The 26,957-nt window shown below is 30.8% G+C and overlaps 2 protein-coding genes and 1 non-coding gene across 11 annotated transcripts; 1 reads left to right on the top strand and 2 right to left on the bottom strand.

Moving 5' to 3' along the window:
• Positions 1–724: 724 nt before the first annotated feature.
• On the top strand, positions 725–15,228 carry LOC126737261 (carbohydrate sulfotransferase 5). Of its 9 annotated transcripts, none has more exons than XM_050442074.1 (8): positions 725–846; positions 3,503–3,639; positions 3,742–4,032; positions 5,996–6,146; positions 6,210–6,404; positions 6,457–6,636; positions 8,778–8,865; positions 13,579–15,228. In XM_050442074.1, the coding sequence occupies exons 2-8, from the start codon at positions 3,576–3,578 to the stop codon at positions 13,807–13,809; spliced, it is 1,200 nt and encodes a 399-aa protein (XP_050298031.1). In that variant the 5' UTR covers positions 725–846; positions 3,503–3,575; the 3' UTR covers positions 13,810–15,228. The 9 variants fall into 9 exon arrangements, with proteins under 9 accessions (XP_050298031.1, XP_050298034.1, XP_050298025.1 ...); XM_050442077.1 differs by having other exon boundaries at positions 727–846; positions 3,541–3,639; XM_050442068.1 differs by having other exon boundaries at positions 793–846; positions 3,549–3,639.
• On the bottom strand, positions 2,242–2,314 carry Trnak-cuu (transfer RNA lysine (anticodon CUU)). Its single transcript has one exon. It is a non-coding gene; the product is annotated as a tRNA-Lys (tRNA).
• On the bottom strand, positions 15,217–22,531 carry LOC126737262 (coatomer subunit epsilon). The gene is made up of 5 exons (XM_050442078.1): positions 22,323–22,531; positions 21,954–22,234; positions 20,313–20,478; positions 20,024–20,257; positions 15,217–15,487 (listed from the first exon to the last, which is right to left on the bottom strand). Exons 1-5 carry the CDS (start codon positions 22,422–22,424, stop codon positions 15,353–15,355), a joined length of 918 nt encoding a protein of 305 aa, XP_050298035.1. The 5' UTR covers positions 22,425–22,531; the 3' UTR covers positions 15,217–15,352.
• Positions 22,532–26,957: the final 4,426 nt, after the last annotated feature.

Genomic DNA, 26,957 nt, shown 5'->3' with positions numbered 1-26,957 from the left:
TTCTGTACAAAAAATCAACGGTAAATAGACAGTATTTAAAAGATAAATGTTACATGCAGACTTGAATTCTTAAAAGAAATATTAATTATTTTTAAATAGCAAAGATATTATAACAAAGAATGGTTTAATTGGCGTGAAGTGACTTAATTACTTTCATAATTTTCTATACTCAAACTGAGTCTTACTATAGTGCAAGAGTACCTTTGCTTCAATTTGACAACCTTACTATATTTAACAGAATGGTGATTCAAAGTGAGTCAAAATTGAAACATTCTGTGTATGTAATCATCTAAAATCAACATTGAATTGAAGGTTGAGATTAACGTAAAATTGAACGACATAAAACGACATTGATTCAACAAAAAGAAACAACGTTATCTCCATTATAACATTGTGCCATCTCGTCAACGTTGATTCAAATGTTCTGACAACGTAAGTCAACGTCGAAAAGTTTCGGATATTCAACGTTGGTTCAAGTACACGTCGCTGCCTGGGAACTTATTGCCTGGTCTCCTTATTATACCTATCATATATTAACATTTTTAATGCTTAAGATCCCTTGCTTTCAGAGCAAATATCTATTATAATTATCAAATTAATTATAATTTATTTCAGGAGAAATTTAATATTATCGAAGGTCAATAAGATAATAAATAGCAAATATATTTACTGCGTCGTCTTGCCACCGCTTCGTATTCTTATTAATCGTGCCAACCACGGTCTTCGCACTAACCTCGTATCTTTATTGTAGTTATTAAACTTTAAAAACCTCCTATAGTATATACAGGAATTCTTGGATGACAAAACATGGCATTTTTTGGATACGCACATTCCAGTCTCAGCAAGGTATGAAATGATGAAGGTAAATCGAAAATTCATTCATACCGGTGTATTATTGATACTTAAACAAATATCTACGTTCATTATTGTTATGGAACTTCATGATTAGGGAAGTGGTTTTGGACAATAGAGTAAAGCAGATCCTGGCACACAGGAGGAATCCACATGTAAGTCTTTTAACGCTTACGTGCGTGATCTTATCCAGGCAATTTCCACTTTAAACACTGCGTTAAATTATAGGACAGGATTTATCCAGTCCATTTTATCTTTCCTTCTGTGCGTGATCTTTTCTGGGTTTTAGCCTTTTACCAGCAAACTATAAGTTGTACAGCCAAGATAAATTGAATCAGTAGATATAGTCCTAATTTAATTGTCAATATTTATAATGATTTAGGTAATTATATACATACATTACTTCATTTAAAAAAGGTTCTTTCTGCAAGCGTTAAAAAAACCTTTAAATATTAAGTCTCCAATAAAAATTGGGGCGCGGAAAGCATTTTTTATATACGAGTATAAAATCATAAAAAAACACATTTTTTTAAATCTTTTTCTTTTGCAGGATTTGATAGGGACTGTGTGGAGGGAGGTTGGGTTGGGTTGGATTTATGATGTCTTTTCCGTACTTATGATTCTGCTTTAGATTTAGTTTAGCTCAATTGGGTTTGTCACAGTGATGGGTGAGTGTCAACCAACCCAAGCCCCCTCCATACACTCCCTATCATCCTGCAAAAAAAGAAAAATCCCTAATTTTTATTAGAGATTTCATATTTCATGGTTTTTAATGGTTTCATGTTATTAACGTTTGTAAAAAAAACATTTCTTTAAGTGAGGCCATTTATGTAAATATAATTACCATAATTTATTTTTATTCTATTTATGGGTAACGAATTGATGTGGACATAATATAATGAAAAGTGGTGAAATGTTAGCGTTTTTAAAAGGAGGTTGTGGGAGACACTATCAAAAGCCTTGATGAAATCACAGAAAGTGTTAGTACGGGTTTACGTCTCAAAAAGGTGTGCCTCTTCCGGCTCTAAATCCGAATCAACTGTTAGAGAATTTCTCTTAAAGAAGTCTAATATCTTTCAATTATACTTTTAATAGGTATAAATATCTTCATAATATATGTACGAAAAGGACGTCATAATCGATAACTTTGATAGGATACTATTTTAATACCATTTGCAGGACTGTTTATGGAATTTGAATTTTTCTAGCATGTTTACTTGCAGTCTATACCTATTTTCCTCAGTACTTTTGAAGATCCAGGACTTTTAGTTCCTGCATACATTTTTATTGAGCTTTCATGAAAGTGAAAAATATGTCGAATATTTTTTGTATAAATAAAAGATTGAACTACGAATTTAGTTTTCTATGGAAAAAAAAAGAAAAAATTTCCGCCCAACGTGGGGCTCGAACCCACGACCCTGAGATTAAGAGTCTCATGCTCTACCGACTGAGCTAGCCGGGCTTGTGTAATTTTATTATACAAAGTTCTTCTTAAGCGAGTTTGCAAATTTAATCTATTTATTATAATTTATTAATATTTAATAGTGCATAACTTTTGTGTGTTTTTAGTAAAACTATATGTAATGTTTTATAGTATGAATATACAAGTTTTATATTTTCAAGTAATAAATAGTATTAAAAATCTTTAAATAAAAATATCGATAATAATGATTATAGGTACCATATTTTGATCTTCATTATCTTTTTCAATTATAGGCAATTAATAAAACAATATCAATTTTTTTTAAGTTTTACATTTGGAGCGATTATTGCTTAAAATTTAATTCCTTTTTAAAATTCCCGCTGATTCTATCATAAGTTTGATTGGTCAAAATTTGCATTGTACAGGTTTTCTAATAATAACCTAACCAACTAGATAATATATGTAAACCTGTCAAGAACAATGTGTGTGAAGTTAGCGTCTGATCGTTATCAAGCGACCAAGTCGAGAACGCAGCATATGTCAAAATTCCCAAAGGATTTGGATAAAACTTTTTTATGTAATTAATAATAGTAAATAAATATCTAAACCGATTGTAGAGGTTTGGGATTACCATAATTCAATTTAGGTATTCATTGTTAATATCTGGACAAAAAATTATCAAAATCTCTTGGGAATTTCAGGAGATAATATGGGTATTATATTGATTAAATAAATATGTCTATAAATATGTCGCTGGCAACCGATGCTGCGTTCTCGATTTTGGTTGCTGGATATCGATCAGACGCTATAATAGCTACACACATATTCGAGAACAGATGTTTTTGACGTTTATATTTACTTGTGTCTGCTGTTATGATGCAGTGGAAATTTAGCTTTTGCAGCTATTTTCTTATTTATTTTTAATTTCAAGAGGGAATTTCAATGATTTACCTTAAAACAGTCCCGAAACTGCAGTCGCTAGTAAACGCGAGTCCAGAATTTAATGCCAGTTTGTGATATTTATAATTTAGCGATGTAAAACCGATTACTATTTAACCCTTTAGAGTCTGTGGCCTTTAACCTAAGCTTACCCTATTTTATATTCCAAGGATAAATACACGTAATTCGATTTTTATTTGTTAGTATTTAAATTAAACTAGTAAAATAATCGTTATGAAGCTTATGTAAAGAAGGCATAATCCCTGGATTTAGTTTATCAATTTCCAGATCAAAAATGTTGATATTACTCAGTTAAAACTTTATAGTAATCTAGGAAGTAAAGCAGTCCAATTCAATTGAAATGGTGCGCAAAAAAGAATTTTATGGAATTGCCGCTGTTGCCTTAATTTGCTTTCTTCTAATAGGTAAGTAAGTTTGCTAGAAGTGCAAGTAGCACCGTTTTGGCTCATTGAACCTCCCCAATAAGTGACACCCCTCGCTTAGAAATTATGACTAAACATTTTTAGCTTTAAGCCAAAAAAACCCATCGCATTTGCACTCTCGGCCTGTATCTTTTCAAGCAATAGAAATAATGGACAATGATGATGCTGACAGCTCATTAATTGATGCTGATGACACCTTATCACACATATCTATCAAAGAAATTATAAACCATCAAAGAAATAGACTGAAGAGAGATTTGTATGGTTATAAGTTGCCAGGCAATTTGAATTTGTCTGATCTTACTTTAGATACTGGTGGACAACCAATTAGAACTGTTATTATAACAACTTGGAGATCAGGTTCCACTTTCTTAGGTAAGTAGTATAATATTTGTGGTTTTAAATGTTTATAGCTTTCTTATTTTTGATCCAAAAATCATTTATTAAATCCATATTAAATTAATAAGCAAGATAATGCACTTTTTTTATATCAGCTTTCTTTAAGAATTAGGAATAAGCTAGTGGTGCCACTAAACACTATTGCATTGTTTTCGAAGGCATTTTTCTTTTATAGCCTTGCCATTTGTATACTACTTTTTAGAAATGTGTTATTCATGAATCAAAATTATATAATGAAATTTTTAATTGGATTACTATTTTAGGCATTTTAAAGTTAATTGAATCTTGAATTAATTGAACTTTAGTAAACCTCATTTTACTGGAATACAGCTCTCAAATTTTAAAAATTTAATACTACTAAAGTAGTGTTTATTGTTCGAATGGTCTCAAAGACCATCTGAAAATAGATAGCTGATCTAATTGGAATAATTTATAGACCAGAATGTTAAAATATCTATATATTTTAAATTTCTTACTCATAGAGAGATTCTCTGAAGATTGGAGATTAGAAAAAGAAACAAACTAATATCAAAAGCTTGCAAATGTGGTTTATACCCAGTCATATTCAAAATATTAAGACTATAAAACGATTCACTCTTAAGGAGTGATGCAACAGATTTTTTGAGGCAAATCAAAGTTTGAGCAGACTTTGTATTACTTGGGAAATGGTTAAAAATCTTAATACTGCATGTTGTTTCCAATATAAATAAACAACACATATAAATCCTTAAATAAAGATCCACAAGTCTCTCTGAAGATTACTGCTTAGCGAATTCTAGCAAGGCCTTGACATTTAAAAAAAAGTTGATGTAAAAACCAGTCTGTGTTCAAATAGCATCCACTACAACCCATCTTCTTATTGTTGTTGAATGAAATATTTACTTGCTACTTGGTCAGAACCTACATGTTATTTAAAATTTGTCATAAATGGTTTGATTTTAGAAAATTTCGAAATAGCATTCTCACCCCAATTTATTATGTTTTTCAACATTATTTATTAGAATTTTTGTTAGGCTTTAGTGATCCTCCTAGAAATATTATATTCAAAATAATATTTCCTATGTGTTAAGAAAACTATTTTATTATCACAACTCATTTTTAATGTGTTTATTAATTTGCAAATAAATCTTTTTTTTTTCAGACAGGTCATTGAAATCCTTTTTTGTTCAATATAGCTGAATTAATAATAATTTATTTATAGACACACAAAAATACCCACAACATAAAAATCGGTGCACATATTGCTATTATTAGAAATGTTTGCACAACATTTTTAAAATTTTTAATTTGTCCAATATGATATCTTTCTTGATCAGCGCACAGCATAAGTAATATCTTAAATATTATTTTTTTAATTGGAATCTGATGATGCCTTTTAATTCAAGATGTGATACTATTGATTTGTTTTTCACCTGCTGAATTTTTAATCCTTTCAATGACAAGAGATAAATGACAATTTCCATGACTTTAATAATGTTTTTGCAGATATAAATCAATAACTGTTGCATAAATCAAATTACTGACTATATTTTTGGTTTGAGTAAACATTGTTAAGAATTGAGGGACCAATGGTTTTTCATAAAAATATAAGGTTAAGTGTTTCACAACTTATTTTCTTAAATTATTTTTGAGAAATTCTTGGGTAATAGAAATAGAGGTTCGATTCATATATTATTCTGCAAACTAAAAACGGATTACATTTTCTGTTGAACTAAGACATTAAAATTGCCTTTTTGATGACCCTTATAATTTTCAAACATTTTCAATAAAACCACTGTGATGCAGTAAGGTTTTTAAAACAAATATATACTATTCCAGCCAACTATTTTTGACTTGACTTTTTACCACAAGTCATTTTAATCCCAGCTATTTCCAACAAATTCTCTCCGCATTTTTCTTATTTCTAAATTCAACTTTTGGGAATCTGGATATGTTTTAGGCGATATTATTAACGCTCTACCTGGCAACTACTATCATTATGAGCCTTTGCTCGACTACGGTATCGTGCAAATTCGAGGTCCACCCTACGCCGATTCTGCACTAGCCGTTCTCAAAAGTTTGCTCAACTGTGATTATACAGACTTAACTAGGTAAATCATTTATAACATTTGATTTTATTGCAAAATAAAAAAAATAAAGCAATGTGATTTTAGATATTTAGAATTTGGCATGTCCCACATTTATTTATTTACGCACAATAAGCGGCTGTGGAGCCAGTGCGATGCATATCCAGATTATTGCTGGGACCCGGATTTCCTAAACGAGTTTTGTAAGTTGTTTCCCTTTCAATCCATGAAAACGGTCAGGATGAGGTTAAAACTTGCAGAAGAACTTTTACAAGATAATACGTAAGTTTCACTTTTAAGTGTCTATATTTAATAAAAGAGTTAAATTTATTAGGCTTAACGTAAAAGTGATCCTATTAGTGCGGGACCCTAGAGGTACACTACAGTCTCGCCGTCATCGAGACTGGTGTCCTGGTGTACCTGATTGTGACCAGCCTCAACATCTTTGTTCCGATATGGTGGCAGATTACAGTGCCGCTATACGACTTAACAAATTATATCCATCTAGATTTAGGTAAGTTTAAATATTCTAAATAATAAATTATGAAAATTCGTTTAAATCTTATTAAAGAAATGTTACATTGAATGACGGTGGGATAAGAGAAAAGACAAATTATTAAAATGGTAATATTTCCTTGTTAAATATTGATTTCGAAAGTGATCATCAATTTGCAGTTTTTAAATTTCATGTTACCAGTATGTTTAAGTATTTTTTAGGGAGCATATAGAATTGATAGATCATCGATTTGGTCATATGCACATTTACTGGTTTCCAATTTTAAGGTTTCTGGAAACAATTTTTAAACTCAAATTATGAATTTTTTAGACTATAGGTATATCTTAAAACTGTATAAGGAAAATGCCAAAAATCATTGAAAAAGAACAATTAGCTAGACTTATTAGGACAGACTAAAATAAATTATAAGATCTATATACAGTTAATTACTAACTACGATACAAAATATCACATATTACATATTTAATGGCTAATGAACACTAGATAAATAAAATTTCGCGCGGAACCATTTTATTAAATATGAGAGTCAAAATGTTTAAAGCGAACGTTTTGTAGTATAAATTACTGCAATTCATAACAAATTCTTTGAAAAAATGGAGATCTAAAAAAGAATACATAATAATATAATTTCTTAACCACTCGGCTCTTTACCACAAATACAAATTGAAAAAAATTACTTACTTTGGGATAATTGATTTGGATATTTAATTAAAAAAAGGGGAAAACATACGGCAAGGGTGCAGTTTACAGGTGGTTTTCTCAATATTTGATTGATATATTGCACTTTTTTAATGTCAGTCATATTTTTTTACCAGTAGTTATTTGCATTAATCTTATTTTTTTTATGATCATTTTTCCTGATTATTACACACTTATATTCGTAGAGGTGAAAATTTAACTAGTATTTTGAAGAAAGTAAATCGATTGCTTGAGAGACCAGGGTAATACTTTTCCACAAATAGGCCTAAATAGAATAAATCAAAAGCAATGTTAAATGGAAACAAATTTCTACATTATAACGATTGGTGATTGAACCGATAAACAAAATAAAATAACTTGGTTTTAAAATTATTAATAAATTAATCTTTAAATCCCGTTGCTGTTATTAGAATTGTAAAAAAAAACATCTTTCACGTTTTCCAAGACAGACAAATATTTAAAACAAGTATCCAGCCTCTTTTTAATTATTACTGCTATACTCTTTTATATTTAACTTAGAATTCAACCTTTACAAGTACATATTTTTTAATAGAAAAATTTAAATAATATTAAGATGCAGTCAATACACTATTTTAAAACTAATGCTAAAGACTGGATGTATTAATTAATTTCCTATGCATAGTTTATGTCATTTTAAATGAGAAAAAGTCGCAAAAGCTTGATATATTTGTTACACCAGAAATTAGAACATATGTTTCAATATTTACCATTTAATAAATAATTTAATAAAACTTTTGAAAAAATTGAAATCTTTAATAAAATCATGAATATTTGTTAGGTAAGTATTTTAATGGCAATTGGCACTTACCCAAATACACCATAATATTAACTTAATTCTAAACTAATAAAACTCTATTTTAAAACACATTCAAACTTTTATGTCTTATAATGTGGGTGTGAGTTTATAATATCTAACGAGGAATGGCTTATTGTTTGTTGATGAAGTTATTTTTACTGATGAACTTTAGATTTTAACTTTTCATTTTCTGTGTCCAATCCTTAAATTAGAATCTGTTTAACATAACTGGTTTTTAGTTTGAAATTTTTATTAGTTTTGATGAGGGTACCTCCAAAGCTAAATACAAAAATATTCTCGCCAATAATATTTAAATTAAAAGATACTCAAAGTTTCCGTTTGTTTTAAGAAAAAAATGTATTATTGGCAATAATAATATAATAAATCTAAACTATGTCACATAATTTTAAGCATTTCGTATTATTTTTTCTTAATGAGAAATTATTAGAAAAAAGGCAATAACATGCTTGTCTATCAGCAGTGTTTTGCTTTCACAAGTTTGTAACATTTATTTTGATTAGGCTTGTTAGCATTGCCTTTTAATCGTACCTATTATAATTTGAAAAGTACCTATTATAATTGAAAAAAACCTATTATAATTGAAAGATTTATTTTTTTACAGAGCTCTTCGCTATGAAGATCTATCACTGGATCCATATCAAACGACTGAAGATATATTCGCATTTATGGGACTTAACGTACCCCTACAGGTCAGTAGTATCTTATATACTAATAATAATATTAAAATCATAATGCCTCCATATCAAACTTTTATATCAAATACTTTGGTTTAAATTTTAACATGCAAAATAAAGCTTTGTTCTGAAACATTCTTAACTATTTTGTCTTCTCTAAATTAATCTCCTTCACTTGGATTAGAATTTGAACATGACCATCTATTTGCAAATTCATTTTAGAAGTTCCATTGTACCAAATCTTGGTTGCTATATACCCTGTATACAATTTATTTATATATATATATATATATATATATATATATATATATATATATATATATATATCGACTCTATTTACACACTTTTTTTTCGTCCTTCGTCCTTGTATATGATTTGAAAAAAAATTAAGATAAAAAGTGTTTCTTTGGAAATACTAATTTTGTTACAAGTATTGGTAAATGTACAGAGTGTCTCAAAAACAAAGATTTCATTGCTAAAGTAAATTTTTTAAAATGGAACGTCCTGTATATTTTACCAAATTTTTACTCTTTATTTAATTCTACATCAAATATGTATAATACACTATACGTCAAATATTGATGGTTTTCGAGATAAGTTGGAAGAAGTTACTCTAGCAGAACGGCGTAATATGTGGCTTCAACAAGATGATGCTTCACCTCATAACTCGCAGATTGTATCAAATATCCTCGACAATAGATTTGATTACTGGTTCGGAAATAGAGGTCTTTGGCCAGCCCGGTCACCTGACTTAGCACCGCTAGATTTTTTTCTTATGGGCATATTTAAAGGGACATGATATTTAGAGGGACTGAAGAGCTAAGAAATTTGGAGGATTTAAAAAACAAAATTACACGTGCTTGTCGCCCAATTGCTGGATAAGTAATAAGGAGCGCATGTACCACTGATTTAATAAAAATGCACGAACCGAGAACGGTCTGCAGTTTGAACATTTACTATACAAAGTTTTACAAAATTATTCTAATTTTATAATCGTTATTAACTGTTTTAATAGTAGATTAAATAATATCATCATAATAAGCAATTACTTCAAAATCCAGCAATATTTGACGTATAGTGTATTATAAATTTTTTATGTAGAATTAAATGAAAAGTAAAAATTTGTTGAAATATATAGGGCATTCTATTTAAAAAAAACTTCCTTGAATATGAAAACTTTGTTTTTGAGACACTCTGCACATTTACCAATGCTGTCAACAAAATTAGTATTGCCAAACCAACAATTTTTATGTTAACTTTTTTTTTCATGATATACAGGGGCGAAAAAAATTGTGTGTAAATAGAGTTGTGACACCTTGTATATATTTTTATTGGGTAAAAACTGAAATGTTCTTTAACGAATCTATGGCTTGAGTACAAAGTAAACAAAGTGAAGTAAAAGGTTGAATACACCTTATGACCTCTTAAAAAAAATAATACTTCCTTTTTAAGAATTTCTAATCAATCTTCATTTGAACAAATCAAAAATAAACTTCAAAAATGCTACTAAACATTCTTATTTTTAACTTAAAAAAAATATGTTTACTTAATTTACTATTAAAAACAATAATATTATTATGAAAATGTAAATACGTTAATTATTCTCCTAGTTTTTATACAATTTTTTTACTATTCTGTAGTTAAAGTTGATTCGTAGGGTTTCTTTAGGGTTCTACTTACGTTTGGTTTATTATTTTTATCTATAGTGTTTAGTTTTTAAGTAGTTCATCTTGTTCGAGAGCCCCATTTTGGCCCCAATTTAGGTTATATTATTGTAAATCCCTGTAGTTCAAATTTTCTAGAATTTGTATACTTGCTTGCTTTGACTGTCAGTATTCTCCTAAAATTATTGGTCTCTTTGGGCAAAAACAATGAAGATAATTCTTAATATTTCGAAACTGTTCCATCGGGTTTTAAAAAGGACGCGCTTCGTGACAATTCATTCAGTTTTTACCTTGAAAACAATTAAACGACAGTCAAGGCGAGTTAGGTTAGTATTTTTGACGTTGACAATAAAAGTGTGTTCCCGAATTTCGTTACAATATACTTCAAGTTCAATAGATCTTTATAATCCCAGGACCTAAGATCTTACTATCGACTTGTAAAATCCCTTTTCCACTATCCTACCTAACTTTATTCTTCTTTATTAAAAAAAAAAAATAACTTCACTAAATGGAATGGAAATCGACGGTATTTTCCCTGTAAATACAAACATTTAAGAAAGTTGCAATAAAAATTAATTAAAAACTTAAATACGGTAAACTTGGACATTTGTAGGTCCATAAATTCACCCAACTTTAATAGATTTTTCAGAGAGAGCTTCAATTCTATTGCAAAAATCAATATTACAAAAAGAAGTCAAATGGATTTTAATTATGATACTATGTGATTTAAATAGAACCAAGTAATTTTCGCACAAACCTATTATTAAAAAAATAATAATAAGAGAATTAGTAGAAAATCCTCTTTTTTAAGGTAAAGATTGTTATAATGTAAATGCTACTTCCAGAGATCTTGGTATCACTATTGCAAGACAAGAACTACTTATTTTCCCTTGATCCTAAATTCTTCATTCCTCATTTATCTTGACAAAAAAAGAACCCTGGCGGTATGATTAGTGTTTGTTTGCCTATCCATCTTTTTTGTTATACAAAGGACTCATTTTTGTATACAAATCTTAAAATCGATATCACTTTTGTATTGGTGATTTAACAATATTCCAATATAATTGCAAAAACCCTTTTAACAGACCACAGATTGTTTCTATTTGAATATTTTTTTTTATTTCAACTATGATTTTAAGCGAACTTCTCCAACATTTGTAACAAGGCTACTTTTTTAATTATTTGAGTTATTTTGCTCAATATTGTACATCGACTATCCACATTAGATAGTCAAATAAACAACAGAGACAAATAAATAACATTTTCACTGCGGATACCCTATACGGAAGAAAGTTTCTGCCGAAATTCGTTTTGGAATATCTTTCAAATTTATTCAATTTCGTAAATAAATAATTTGCTTATAGTGTCAAGTTTTTTTTTTAAATGTCCAATTTAAATTTCACACATCACTGAAAATCAAAATGTGGTAATTTTACAGCAATTTTAGTAGGTCATATATGTTGCCAGCAAAAGAAGTGGTAAACTTATTTTAGTATTGTAAATTTAAAATATCTGTAAAAAGGTGAATTTTTTGTTTTGTAATTTTACTGCGGTCTTCTGTAAAATGTAAGCAATAATTATAGTAATTTTTAAGCAATATTACTAAAGATTTACTGTAGTCTTGTACTGTTACAATGGTTTGAATGCAAATTCAACGATTATATCCGTAAAAAAGGTTAAGCATTTTTCAGAGACCCTGTAAATTTACTACAATATTTTTGGTTAAAAAATGCTGGTATGTTTTCTGGTGTTTTTATTTTATATTTAGGTATAATATATTTTTGCTGTAATATTTCTTAAATAAAATTCGTTTAAAAATTGTGGGATTATCCCAAACTAAAAGCTTTTATGAAAAAATAAAAATATATTTCCTTATACATTTATTTAAACATATCTTAACATAACAAATTTATTTTGTAGTGAAACAAAGGATAAAAGATAAACTTAATGGAATTAACCTTAAAATATTAGGATTTATTAAGCTATAAACATTTAACATGCAGGAAAAACAATATTGACTCCTTATTGCGTTTGCTTTTTGAACTACAGGTTTTGTTAAAGTAATGTTTATAAGCTTAATTTTACTAAGTTTATTTTTAATGGTACATATACTAAACGAATGTTAGCAAAACAACGTTAACATCCATATTAATACAAATTTTAATATAATTCCAAAACTTATGCGATTCCATATTTCTTGACTTTCAGGTTTGATGTTCTTAAAAAAAAGAAAAAACCATAAGCTATTAAAAAATTATATATTTACAACCTGTACTTACGTCAAATTGATAACAAAAGGTCGACAAATCTTCTTTAAAGTAATGTGCCAGTATCCTCAGTGACTGCAGCACGATTTCGTCCTGATCTTGGTCAAAAATGGCGAGGTCAGCTTTGGAAAATGCCAAATAATATAGCTTTTTTTAGTAAAAAGCACAGGCCATTCTTTTTTAATACTCCCAATTGTAGGCGGATCAGTATTTGTTAGGAAATCTCTTTGTTTGTTTCTTCTAGCAAATCTTTAAACTTGGTGTGGTCCAATACTATTAATAATTACTTTCGAATTACTAGCATCATTTTCTATTAGTGTTTTCCACAGTTTCTTTTTGTGAATTTTTTTGCAGGAACGTTTGGTCTAATAAAATAACCTATTCTCTTGGTACCTCTCTCTATTCATATACCAATTTCGATCTTGCATTTGGCTTACTAAGTTACTAAGAATTTACAGGTACCTGTGATGTTATAATAATGTAAGCAGGGAATTTTAACCGTATTTCAATCAGTTTTACGGGCTTCTGTAATTTTCGTGACGTTTTGAGTGCCGGGTTTTTTAACCATATGGATTAATTTTTATGCAAAATGACTTTATCGACAGTAAAAAAGCTGTGATTTTCCTAAATCTAGTATCATTTAGGTTAATTTAATAAAAATAAATATAAATAAGGTAAATTTGCTTTAATTATAACAGTTAATACTGCTCTAAGATTGACGGACACATTTAGAGTGATGTTCGGTCTTTGTATGTTTACCTATTGATAAAAATACATTTTTTAATTTAAAATTTCAGGTTAAAGACTTTTTGGCGTCGCATACGACCATAAATGTCGGAGGCGTATCGAGCACGTACCGCGATTCGAAAAATGCTCCATTTCACTGGAAAAACGATTTGAACGCAACGGAAATTCAGTGGATCGAGGATAACTGCAGGGAGGCGTTAAAATTGTGGGGTTATAGAAGGACAGACGGAGCTTCTGATTTAAAAGATTTTTATCCACTTACGCGTTACGATATTAATTAGAATATCACTAAATATAATTATTGAGATCTAGAAAAATCAACTGGTGTGTCTAAAATACGGTCACCGATAGTTGATTTTTAAAAGCCCCTATAAGTTCGTCGAGAATATTCTTCATTCAGTTTAAATCCCTTAATATTCAAACTTCATGAAAGATTGTAATAATTACACTGTTAAAACCCAAGCAGCATTTATATGATTATGATATGAGACGAATTGTTGTTAAATGAAAAATATCTGTAATAAATAATTGCATTCAAACCAAAACAATAATACAATACATTTTTGTTTTAAATGTTCGGTGGCTCCTACGTAGGAAAAGGTTCTAAAATCACGTTCAAATGCTGTTAGGTAAACATTAAATCTGTTATTGAATTTACACATTTTCAAAACATGTTAAGCAGTAATATTTTTGAACAAGAATGACAGACTATTCTTAGACTAAATGAACTTTCCCTATAAAGATGCAACTTCTTGCATTTTATTTATTTAAAATTATCATAGTTGTAATATGACATATCACGAAACTTATGTGCAATAGGTTGTTTCATGACTCTTATCACGTGAAATCTTTATTATCGTTTTACACCAGACTAGCAAATCCCTTGTTTAAAGAATAGAAGTGAATTTATATACAGAGCGTAACATAATCAATATTATGTGTTATACACTATATAATTTTATTTTCAATTTACGATAAAAAATCTGCGATAAAATTAGTTAATTGTTCCTATTTTATATTCTGCGAATTATGAAAGTTCAGGAATGATGATAATATTGAAATATATGCTTGCAGTCAGTAAGTCTCGAGGCATTTAAAGATACATTTGGATATTTATAAAATATTCCTAATAAGATTTTTGTTTTCATTCCTGGACTGAAACCTTTAGGTTATAGTGAATAACAGGTATATTATTTATGAAATTTATTTATTTAGGTAGCTTAATTTTATTTATATTTAATTTAATATATAGAAGTATACGTGAAGCAGCGTAAATCTCAAAGAACTCGATCGATCAAATTTAAATATCGTTTCCTTATTTTATAATTCTTAAGTACAAAACAATATTATTTCATAAATAGTTTCTTCTTAGCTTTAGTGCCGTTAAGAGAATTTTTCTTAGTCTCACTTTGCTTGCCAATAAATAATTTATTATTGCAGGAATTAAAGGTTATACCTTCCAAAGCAATTAGCTCAACTTGCGATTTTCAATACTCCCTTTGGCTATATCAGTTCTCTATTCCATTCTATTGTTCAAGGCCTTAATAAGAACAAGCGTTAAAGATCTAAAAGTTTTAAACTATTAACACCAACGGATGCATTGCAAGAATTCTCGTAGGTGCAATAAAAAGTGCATTTTTAGGATAGGTAATTATTTTAAAACAGGTTTTTATGTATTTAATTAAAAATTGTTAAAGAATTGTATGCTTTTTATTTATTTGTCCATCTGAAAAAAGCAGGTATAACTCAGTAATAATACTTTTATACTTCACATTATAAACGTAACGATTTAAATAAAAATGTATAGGAAAATTATTCATTCATCTATCCTACAACAGGGTTAGTAGGAGCGTATTGCTGGCAGATTCTCTCAAAATCATTTTCTTTTTGCTTCAAGTCCTTTATGTACGGGTGATCAGGATGGCCGTCTTTTAGTTGAGATAAATATCTGCTACTGATCTAAAGAATGAATATGAATATTACTATATATATTAAATTGCATTATTTCATTAGAATATTATACATGCTTTTACAAATTCGCAGCTCTTGAGATCTTGGTAACTAATAATAATAATAATAAACGACTTTTATTTGCAAAAATTCATTACATAATATTTATATTATACATATGTTTCTTAACCTATCAGTTGGCGAAGTCTAGCCTAGGGCTATTTAAACTCAACCCTCTATCAGATTTCATTAACCCAGATACCCCTGAAACTCTTAACGTTTGTTTTTTGTTATATACTTTTGTAAATCTACTTAATGGGTTAAAATAAACATATTTTTCTAGTAAAATTTTTTAGTTCCGCTTTTAGGTTTTTCTGTAAAAGCAGTCGGTTTAAACATACGGTAGCAATATAAGGTACTAAAACTCAATTATTCTTATCAACTTATAAAACTTTTCTTTTCTTTCTGAGAGAGGCGTTTGACTTGCTGTGTCGGAAAAGGAGATGTTACATTTGAGGCGATTGTAACAACACTATTGTCAGTACATTTACATACAATATTATTTTGGTTCTCCTCTAAAAGATAATCAAAACTACCACGGGATTTTTTCTTGAACATACTGGATTTTTCAAGAGGGCAATCTGAAGTTTGTTTTCTCGCAGAGTTCCTGTACATTTGAGCCCCCTGGAGGTCAGCTCAGCCAACAGACGTAATGACGTAAAAAAATTGTCACAAAAGATATGGAAAGGAGCTTTTTCACATTGAGACTGAATAATATCAGCAAACTGAAGTACAACACTAGCCCCTAAGCCAAGAAGACGATATTCTTCAGAAATAATAGTTGTGGACCCTTGATACGGCTCAAACCATTCAATGTACCCCTTTTTAGTTGTTCCCACCCATACCTTATAACCCCAACGAATGGGCTTTCCTCGGATGAACTGTTTTGATCCATGACCGCCGTAATAGGGTACCATCGACTGGTCCACGCTATGGCACTCTTCAAGGGGTGCAAATGACTGAAATTTCTCATTCAGAGTAGAAAACAAAGGCCTCAGTTTCGAAAACTTATCGGTATTTTCAAGATTGTTGTTATCATTCAGGTGCATATTCTGCATTATAAAACTAAAGCGATCACGAAAAATCGCCGAATAGACTAACTTATTTCCTGCGTCACTGTTATTTTCCCAATACATTGACCGTCGAGGAAATGAGTTGTATCCAGAGAGCAGTAAAACACCAACGAAACATTTTATTTCACTGGAATGTATATCACCTTGGCGATTATGCTGAATAGCATACAAATTGGAATATATTACAACCAAGTCAATAATTTCATCATCTCTAAACTGAAAAAATAGTTCTAAAGGAGATAAAGAATTTTTTGGACCACTTGCGTTTACCCATTCTGGAAAATCTTGGTTGATGTCACCTTTTTTCCAAGAGTAATTTGGTTTTGAGGTCGATAATTCTGGTCGTTTTTTCGTAAGAAAGGTAGACAAAGGTAGGTCATCGTCGCTATCAAAATCACTCTCAACTGTAGTTTGGTTAGATCCCTTGTTTTCAAATATTACCTCAACTTCAGTCATCAGCTGACTTCCAGGGAGGTTGTTTATATCCACTTAATTTTCGTCGCCGGAATCTTCATCAGTGTTATATTCATTTGCGTTAACTGGCGGTAGAACGGCCCCACATAGATATCTATTGGCCCTTTTCTGGAGTACAAACACTGAACTAAAAAGTGAATTTGAACATGAACCCCAAAAACAAATTCCATATCGAAGGTGCGACTGGATAATCGCGAAGTATGCAGATCTGGCGATGGAGAAATTAAGACTGGTGGCAATAACCCTTAGGGCGTAGCAGCCTGATGAGACTTTTCTACATACATTCACAATATGGTCTTCAAATTTAAGGAACTTGTCTATGGAAAGACCCAAAAACTTACTGAACGGTGGCATGGTGATGGCTTCATTATTTAAACATATATCATTTGTATTACATTTAAAATTAAGGATATTTGTTTTGGAAACATTAAATGTCAAAAAATTTGCATCACACCAGTCTTTTATTTTTAACAAATCTGCACGTATATTGGCCTCCATTTGAGAAACATCAGAGTCGTGCCAGAGGATGGTGGTATCATCGGCAAACAATGTAAATTTGCCAGTTACCTGCAGTTGTGGCAGATCGTTCACATAAATGAGAAAAAGTAAAGGACCAAGTACTGATCCTTGCGGAACACCCACATTTATATTAAGTTCCTTAGAGATACCACCATTAAATTTGACAGCCTGGACACGATTTGATAAGTAGGAACGAAACCACTCAAGGGCAGTTCCTCTGAAACCATAGAGCTCCAGTTTCATCAGCAGCACTCTGTGACTCACGCAGTCAAATGTCTTGGACAAGTCACAGAATACCGCTGCTGCAACTTCACCAACAGTTCAGTCGGTTGTACAGGTGCTCTAGAAAGCTAAAGTATTGGTATTGGCCATAATGGTTGGAACTTTTCAATTTTGTAAATATTACCAGTATTGTAAATGTATTTTGCGTTACTCTGCATCCTAAAAAAAAGCACAACACTAAATAAACAAAATACCACAGAATATATTTTTGGGTTATCTTTGTTTGTACAATAAGAAATATTTTCAATTTATGTCCTGGTCAAAATGCCCGGAACGTCAATTTAAACTTATAAATTTGTATTTTAATACAGTTTTTAAATAGCTAGTGTTCAGGCCAGTTGAACTTACAACGATTAGTGTTAGAAAATCATATTCTAGCGATATTCGCCAAAAAAGAGTTTTACAGACAAGGTATTAAGCAGTGTAATATTTCTGCAAGATTGAGAGTTCCAAAGAACATGGTCTCACGAATTATTAAAAGATATACAATAATTGGTCATACGATTTTAAGAAAAAGCTCTGGAAGGCCTAAAGCTACTACTGCCCGGAATTTTAAATATTGTTCATAATGACCCATTTTTTCGTCATCCAAAGTTTTGCAAACACTAAATGAAAGTGAGTCAATATCACGGCAAGGAGAGTATGAAGAAGACTATGTTCTAGTGGCCTTAAAGGCTACAGACCTGTTAAAAAACCCTTACTGCAGAAGAAGAACCTAAAGCTATCATACTACGGTTCATGTAATTCTGCGATTATTAAAGTGGCCAGCCCAAAGTCCGGATTTAAATCCGATTGAGAATTTATGGGAATTTCTGAATCGCAAAATTCGTGACTCTGGAAGGGTGAAAAATGCTGATCAGTTATTTCAAAACCTTCTTGAAGGCTACGTCAGTATGACAGAACAACAATAGAAAATTTAATTAAATCAATGCCTAGAAGAATGTAAGCAGTAGTTAATGCAAGAGGTTATTAATTAAATCATATATTTAAGAGAAGAAATTTGAATTTTGTGTATTTTTTTAAGAATTAAAAAAGTTTTTTGTCCAGCATATTTTTGATTCTGAAGCTCAACTGCTAGTTGATTCATGCATTTATTACCATTACTTATCTTTGGTCTGCAGTAGGCAATAGTTTAGGTAATAAAATTCTACAATTAACGAAAACCAATGAGAAAAATTTCAAATTCTTAAAAGTTCCAACTATTATCGCCAATACTGTAACCACATGTAATTTTGATAGAATCAAATTGAAAATTGCTGTAAAGTACAATTCTAAACTTGGCACTCATTACTCTATTAATCAAAGCAATGGTCTATATAACCCAACTTTCGGTAGTAACTTAGGAAAGAAACCCCATTGTGGATTTGTAATGATCCCATTGAAACTCTATGAAAATTTTTATTGGTTATATAATGAAATTCTAAAATCCATTATAGATAAGTAGTTAAAAATAAGTCGGGATCGAAAGTAGAGTGGTCATTAAAATGATGAATTACTTTATACGAATTTATATCATAACAGAGAAAAAGGATATATTATTGTCTTATTATTTATTAAGAACCGAACTAAAAACCTATATTTAGTTCATAAAATAAAATTAAATTTAATTCACATCCTTGGAACGATAATTAAACAGACTGTCGAAGTAAGAAATAATTTAATAAAGTGTCAATAAGAAAAAAAGGTGCCCAAAAAATAAGTCTTATTGGAAATCTGAAAGCATGAAGTTGAAACAAAGTGGCCATAAAAATAATAAATTTAATTTAGATAAAAAAGAGATTCAGGAAAAATGTATTTAATTTTTCGAAATTTCTTTTTCGTCAACGTCGTACCTTGACTTGGAATTATGACGGAACACATTAAAAGCAACTCTGTCCCAATTTGATTTTTCTTGTATTTTTTGTAGTTAATAGTGAGCACGGAATTTATACACTGAATAAAGTGTTTATAGTACAAATGTATGTCTTTCTTTTAATAGTGTTTATTTTTTTTTTAAGTAGTAACAGTAATAATTAAAGAAAAAATAGAAGATTTAGGGTCGGAAAATTTAAAAAAGGATAAAACACTCTCTCTAAATTTAATCTGGGAACTAATGAGCCTATGAATCAAAATTAAAATTTAATGCCAAAAATTTTACCTGATGATCAGAGCTCTTATTTTCCAAATGCCTCTGCAATGCAATCATATTAACAAGAGCCTCCGCATTATTTGGATCTCTGTCTAAAGCTTCTTGTAAAGCCGATTCTGCTTCTTCATACTTGCCTTGACCAAGGAATGTTACAGCTTGTCCATTAAGTAAAAGAGGGGTTGATCCATACTTGTCCACTAACTCTTGATAGATATAATATGCATCTTGTAACTTGTCTCCACCCTTAAATATAATATGGTGTAATAATTTATTAAAGGCAGATATATGAAATAGTTACCATAGCAGTGTGCACCCAGGCTTGTGCTAATTGGGTCAGAGTGGCGTCATCATCTTTTTCTTGCATTTCTTTTAATTTCTTAATGGCTAAGTCTACACGATCCAGCATTAGTAGTATATTAATGATGAATGACAATGATTCCAGACTTTCTGAAGCATGCAAATACCTGAAAGTACATATGAACATGAATTAAAATGCAGATTGCAGATTTATACATACATGAACAAGTTTTAACAGTTTTTTTAAAAAGAATACAGTTTTTTTTTAATAGAAATGGTTAGTTTGTTTTACAATTAGCAGAAATAGCACCAGAACCATGACAATACATTATTCCTACTAAAAAATAATTTTTAAAACTTTTATACAAGCCATTAAGTCCTTTAATACTTACTGAGTCTATGACCATATGAAAAATGCTAAACTTTAATTTTATAAAGCTTAAATAAATAAAACTAAAAATAAATATTTAATGTGATTATCTTCAAATTCGTCTCTGCTGATTAAGTTTTTTTTTGCGAAAAAAGAACCTTTTCAAAACATAGTGGATAATTTGGTGTTATTTTTCTTTTAAAAGTGGGTTTTCACCTTGCCTGAAATCGACAGAAGCAGATATCTATCTGGGCCTGACTAAGAACCTCATTAAAAACAGCCACCATACATTGAAGGGATTTTCTTTATTTGGTATTCTGAGATTAATCTTTGGAACATTAAAATGAATATAGTTGATTAAGTTACAATGTTTATACTTAGTATTGTTTAATATATGGTATAAGAATATTACAACCTGTTGTTTTCTTCTATATAGAAATGAATCTAAGTTAAAACCAGCCAAACCAACATACTTCTATAGGAGATCATGTATGTTATTTTTAACCACAGATAATGTAGAAACTTTTTTGGACTTTTTCATTGTGTAGAACCTATCTGCCAAACATAACCTAGGTGTGGCTTTACCAAAGCATTATACAGTCTCACAATAATTGTAATTTTAAAGTTTTTACTATATCTGATTATAAAAACCAAATCCTTGAATGCTTTATTAGTAATGTCAAGGAAATCCTTGAACTCACTCATGAATGTAATCAGATGGAAACACTGTGCTCATGAATGTCATGAGTTCAATGTTTCCAATTTGGTATTTATTTAGAATTGGATTTAATTTTATGGTGTTTAAATTAAAACCACCTGGTACACTCATCAATATCATTTTGAAGCAGATTGCAATTATGAGCCTATAGAGCTTCAAGTGCTCAGCAAAGCGAGACAGGCACAGTGATAAGGGGTTAATAAAACAAAGAAAAAGCAAAGGGTCTAAATTAGATCCTTGCGGTACACCTGAAATTACCGCAAACAACTCAGAATTAGCTGAGCCCACTCGAACCTACTGGACTCTCCCAACAAGTTAAGACTTGATTGCCCTCTCTGACATTCCATACTCTATAAACCTACCAAGAAGCAGTCTATGGTGAACTTTGTCAAATACCTTCGCACAGTCGACATCATGTATCATTAATGTGACTTAAGTACAGACATGCAAATTGATACAATAATTGTAGGTTGACTAATGTGTCACCTATCTTTATACAGTCAACAATTTACCATCTAATTTATGATTTTTGCTTGTTGTTTTAAACAATATACCTGTAAGCTCCATCTAGATTACCCTCCTGAATAAAAATTGTTGCCGCCACTATGGACAATGTTTCATTATGAGGAGAACCATCAATTTTCTGATTTAATTGGTCCAAAAAGGCGGCTCTGTTGGATTTTGATTGCATATACTCTGCTAGAAGTTTCAAGGGTTGAATTTCTGCTGGGGCTCCCCCTTGAATCTCATCGAGGACAACTAAAAACTTATTTTGTGCTATGTAGGAGCGGTACGTGAAAATGTCCCTTTGGATTGCAATTTCTGGAGACGAGGGCTAAAAAACGAAGTATAAGAGTAAGGCCTGAGAGATATTGTATTATTTATTGGTGAGTTGGATCTTCTGAATGTAAATGAAATATTACCTTTCTTATCTTGGCTGCTTCGTTTATGCATTGTTGATAATTCCCTATGTAAAAATAGTTTTTTACATCGAAAAGTTCATCAACTTCCGGCTGTGGGGCCATAATTAAATATCTAGATTATTTAAATGATTTAATATATCTGAAAATTGTTTTTCTTTACAAAATGTGACAGTGACACGTCAGAGCTACGTTGAAGCTGTATAGGGCGCCACTATCGATATTTTTAGCTTGAAGAAGTAGGTACAATTTCCAAGGGAACAATTTGCGGATTTGGTAAATAAATACTGTCATTGATATTTATGTAATTAATAAATGAATAAATAAATGTATGCAGACTTAAAACGTAGTTGAAAAGAATTCGTTATAGCCATATACCGAGAGATGGCGCTCATGCTAGTCCGATTCCCGCAGTTTCCTTTTATTATTAGTGACATAAGTGACAGTTATGTTATCACAAAGATTATTTGTAAATTAAACTTGAAAATTGTTCCTTGGAATAAATTAAACGTTAAACCTCTATATTTTAAACTTATGTTATATCATTTATATATTAGTTTATTATCTATGTGTTGTATGCAGCTGCCAATATGATCTGTGCAGGTAAAAAAACCCTCCGCAAGCATAAAAGTACCTAATCCAAATTTGACGAACCATATATTTTTAGTTTTTAAGTTTGAGATTCTTGAGACTTATTTAAAAAAATGGAACATTATCCCATTCCTGGACATGTCTACATATGCAGACGGACGTGCAGGGACACGCCTGCATATGAAGACGCAATTTGATCGTCCCCAGAGGACAAGTCTTTAATTGCAGTCGTTATTAGCGTGTACTAAGGTTTAGAAAGATCTGTTGTGTCCCACTTAATACTACAATAATACTAATAATAGTGAGAATCGTCCCACGAAGCGTATAGTATGCATATATGTAACCTGCGCATGTGTTGACAATCAGCTGATCTTTTGGCGCCAAGACTGCAAGTGCAGACAAAATCTACATAAGGTTAGACAATCAGACGTGGTTTGTGTCCCAATAAAGTGCACCTGTGTTCGGTAAGTTTTAGAGGTGAAAAATAAGTAGTAGGGGCTCATTTTTTTTTTGGAAATTGTATTTACATATTACTTATAATAACTCTGAAAGTGGGGATGAAGACTATAAAAAATAATATTAAAAAGAATATTTGATGGAACAAATATTAGCTCTGATGAAACTCAAGAAAGAAAGTACCGCTTCTGAGAACGAGGATATCAGTTCATCATCGAATGACGCAGAACCTTCGTTACCATCGCCAAGCTCTAATCAGTCAGACAGCGATAAGGAATGGCACAGCGACGTTGAAGACATTCCGGATTTCAACTTTGACAACGCAAATGCTGGGATCAAATTAAGAGTTGATCATGTACCATCACCGCTGGAAGTTTTCAAAACTTTGTGGGATGATGAAGTGATGGATCTTTTGACATCATGAGTATGGGAAAAAAAATGGAAACGACCAACAGACCCCATGCAAGGTATGCGCGAATGGCATAATTTCCGAACACCAATTTTGAAGAAATGTGTATATTTTTTGGATTGTCACTTCTTCAAGCCAAGTACGTTTTCCAACTCTGCGAAAAATATTCTCCTTGGATCCCCTTTACTATCATCCCATATTTTCCAACGTAATGACTGGAAGGAGGTATGAGCAATTACTACGGGCGTTCAACTGCACCAAAGAAAAAGGAAATGTCGATCGTCTGAATAAAGTTACTTCTCTGCTACAAATTTTGATAGGCAATTATCAAAAAGCCTTTTCCCCGGAAGAGGCATTAGCACTGGATGAGTCGCTTTTATTGCACCGAGGCAGATTGAGCTTTAGGCAATATATAAAAAATAAACGTGCCAAATATGGAATTAAATTCTTTGAGTTATGCTCTCCAAATGGGTACAATCATAACATTGAAATATATAAAGGAAAACAGGACGATGGAGAAATTTCCAAGCTATAGGCATTGGTATTCAGACTAATGCAGCCATTTTTAGATAAAGGTCATCACTTGATAATGGACAATTATTATAATAGCGTGGGGTTGTCCAAAATTCTCCTTCGTAGAAAAACTCACACGACAGGTACTTTGAGATCAAATCGAAAACAAAACCTAAAAGTAGTTACAACAAAAAAAACTCAAAAGAGGCAATCATATTTGGAAAAGAAATGGTAAAGCTGATGCTGACATACAAGCAAATGGAAGGAGAAGCGCGATGTTTTGTACATTACTACCAAATTTCACCCAACGATGATAGAGGTTTCGAATTTTTATGGGAAAAAACTACAAAAGTCAAAAGAAATTCACGAATATAACATGAATATGTCAGGGGTAGACAGATGTGATCAGTTTACTTCCTATTATAGCTGCCCCAGCAAATCAATCAGATGGTACAAAAAGGTGATATTTCATCTGTTAGATGTTACAGTTATAGATAGTTTCTTGCTGTATCGAGATATCACAAAATCAAAAACAAATTTACTTCAATTTCGGGAGAGTATCATTAGGGGATTACTTGGGATTCCAAACAATTTGAGAGACGGAAGAAAACTGGTGAATCAAGGTGCAGCAAAAGCTGCAAAAGTTTCAGTCCCTGCGGCACACGTTACAGCTGAGGAGACAATTGTACCTGAAGTTCTGCATGTCTTAGAAAAAATACCAGTCCCGCCCAACTCTAAACGCAAAAGTCATTTCCTGCGATGCCGGGAGTGTTCTAAGCATGACAAACGCTGGCAGACATCATGGAGATGTGAGGTTTGCGAAACGCATCTCCCATTGTGTGTTGGGCAATGCTTTGAAAATTTGTATTCCAATAAATGAATTTCGGTTTTTGTAATACCTATGTTATAAGCATATGAATTAATATTTTTGTAGTTTCTTACTTTTGTGAATAAAAACTTTTATTTTTATACATGATATATTATTTCGTAGTACCTATGCAACCTTTCAATAAATATATTGTCTGCATAAGCAGTCTTGTCCCTATATAACGCAAGTTGTTATCCAAAGGGGCAGGTCTGCAATAGCAGCCTGGCTGTTTCTTTACGAATAAACACCACAAACAAAAAAATTCTAACTGACATATAATTTATGACCTTAAGACATGCCGATTCTAAAAAAAAAATGTCCCAGGAAGACCCCAAAAAATTTTGTTTTGTCCGCGAATGGGTTATTGACACATACTAGCCAGTACTAGCCGCTACAAAATCTACAAACCCATTAAAACAGCTCCAAAATAAGTGCCGCCTCTCTCCTGCTAGTTAAACATTAATTATATGCAGTCAGCAAAACAAGGAATCAGAATTTTATCCAAGCAGTAACTTGTTTACATTTCACACAGTTCTTTATTCAATTATTCACTTTCACAATATACAATTAATGGAAATCAATTTATAATCCCTCAACCTGTGATCAATTTATTTATTTAAGGTAAAATACATTTTACAGACCTAAGTTACAATAATAATAACTTTAAATCTAGGAAAATGAAAATACAATTTTCTTAGGTGCTAATTTAAATTTATTTAGTGACTAAAGTGTAAAATAATGAACCTCTGCACAATACTTATTAATATTGGATGAATTTCTCAACTCATTAGCAAAATTAATTCCTGGTTTCAATCAGATATAACTGAAATATAAATAAATATTTCAGAAACTTATTTTGAATCTTATTAATTCGCTCAATATGTATTTGTACTTCCAAACTCCAGTATAGACCTAACAAAGGTGACTTAATATTTTAAGTGCAATCACAATAGGTATTCAAATCTTTACATGTCCTCTTAATATATCCTAATATATGATTAGCCCTATTAATCAATTCAAGTCAGCCTCAAGAAGGTCAATAAGGTGTCCCGATAAACTCCCAAATCTTTCATTAGACAACTAAATTTTATAAAAATATGTCATTAACTTGACTTGTTTTAATATATCATTCAAATTCTATTCTCAACTACAGTACATAATTTTAGTTCATCTGCAATAAGTATTAAGAAGCTACATGTGAGCAAAGTGTTCTAGGTCATCGTTGAATAAAATAAACAGAAGGGAACCTAAATGGGAATCCTGAAGCTCAGTAGGGCAGCGAACAGATCATAATAAGAAAGTTTTTTCAGCAACAAGAGATGGCTGACCTTGTTGGGTCGGTGTATATTTCATGAGTTTCATAACCCTTTTCAAGGTTTTCAAAAATAGAATTAGTAAAGAGATACAAGTTCGTATCAACAGAACATCCAATAAGTGTAAAACTGAAAAACCGTTGGAATTGCTCATTGATTACTTATAGAACTATATAAAAAAAAAACATGCTTTATTGTTATTAACAAAGAAAAATTGTTCTAAACAAAGCTACCTTAAACTACTACCACTAAACTTAACCACTACACCCCATACACACTCGAGTTCCAAAACAAACATCAGAAAACAATACATAAGAACAGCAGAAAAAAAATACATAAAAAGTAAATTAAATTCCATAATTATCCCCTCAAGTATAAGACAGCAAAGAATTCAAACCATACAAACAAATCAAATAAAATTCAAATACTGTAAACTTGCACTTAGGGAAAATTAGAATGTGTCGACGTAGTATTCATCCAGTGAATAG

The sequence above is a fragment of the Anthonomus grandis genome, chromosome 6 (assembly GCF_022605725.1).
Source record: "Anthonomus grandis grandis chromosome 6, icAntGran1.3, whole genome shotgun sequence".
NCBI classification, from domain to species: domain Eukaryota; kingdom Metazoa; phylum Arthropoda; class Insecta; order Coleoptera; family Curculionidae; genus Anthonomus; species Anthonomus grandis.
Note: the sequence above shows the minus strand (reverse complement) of the source record. Positions and strands in the feature narration are given on the sequence as shown.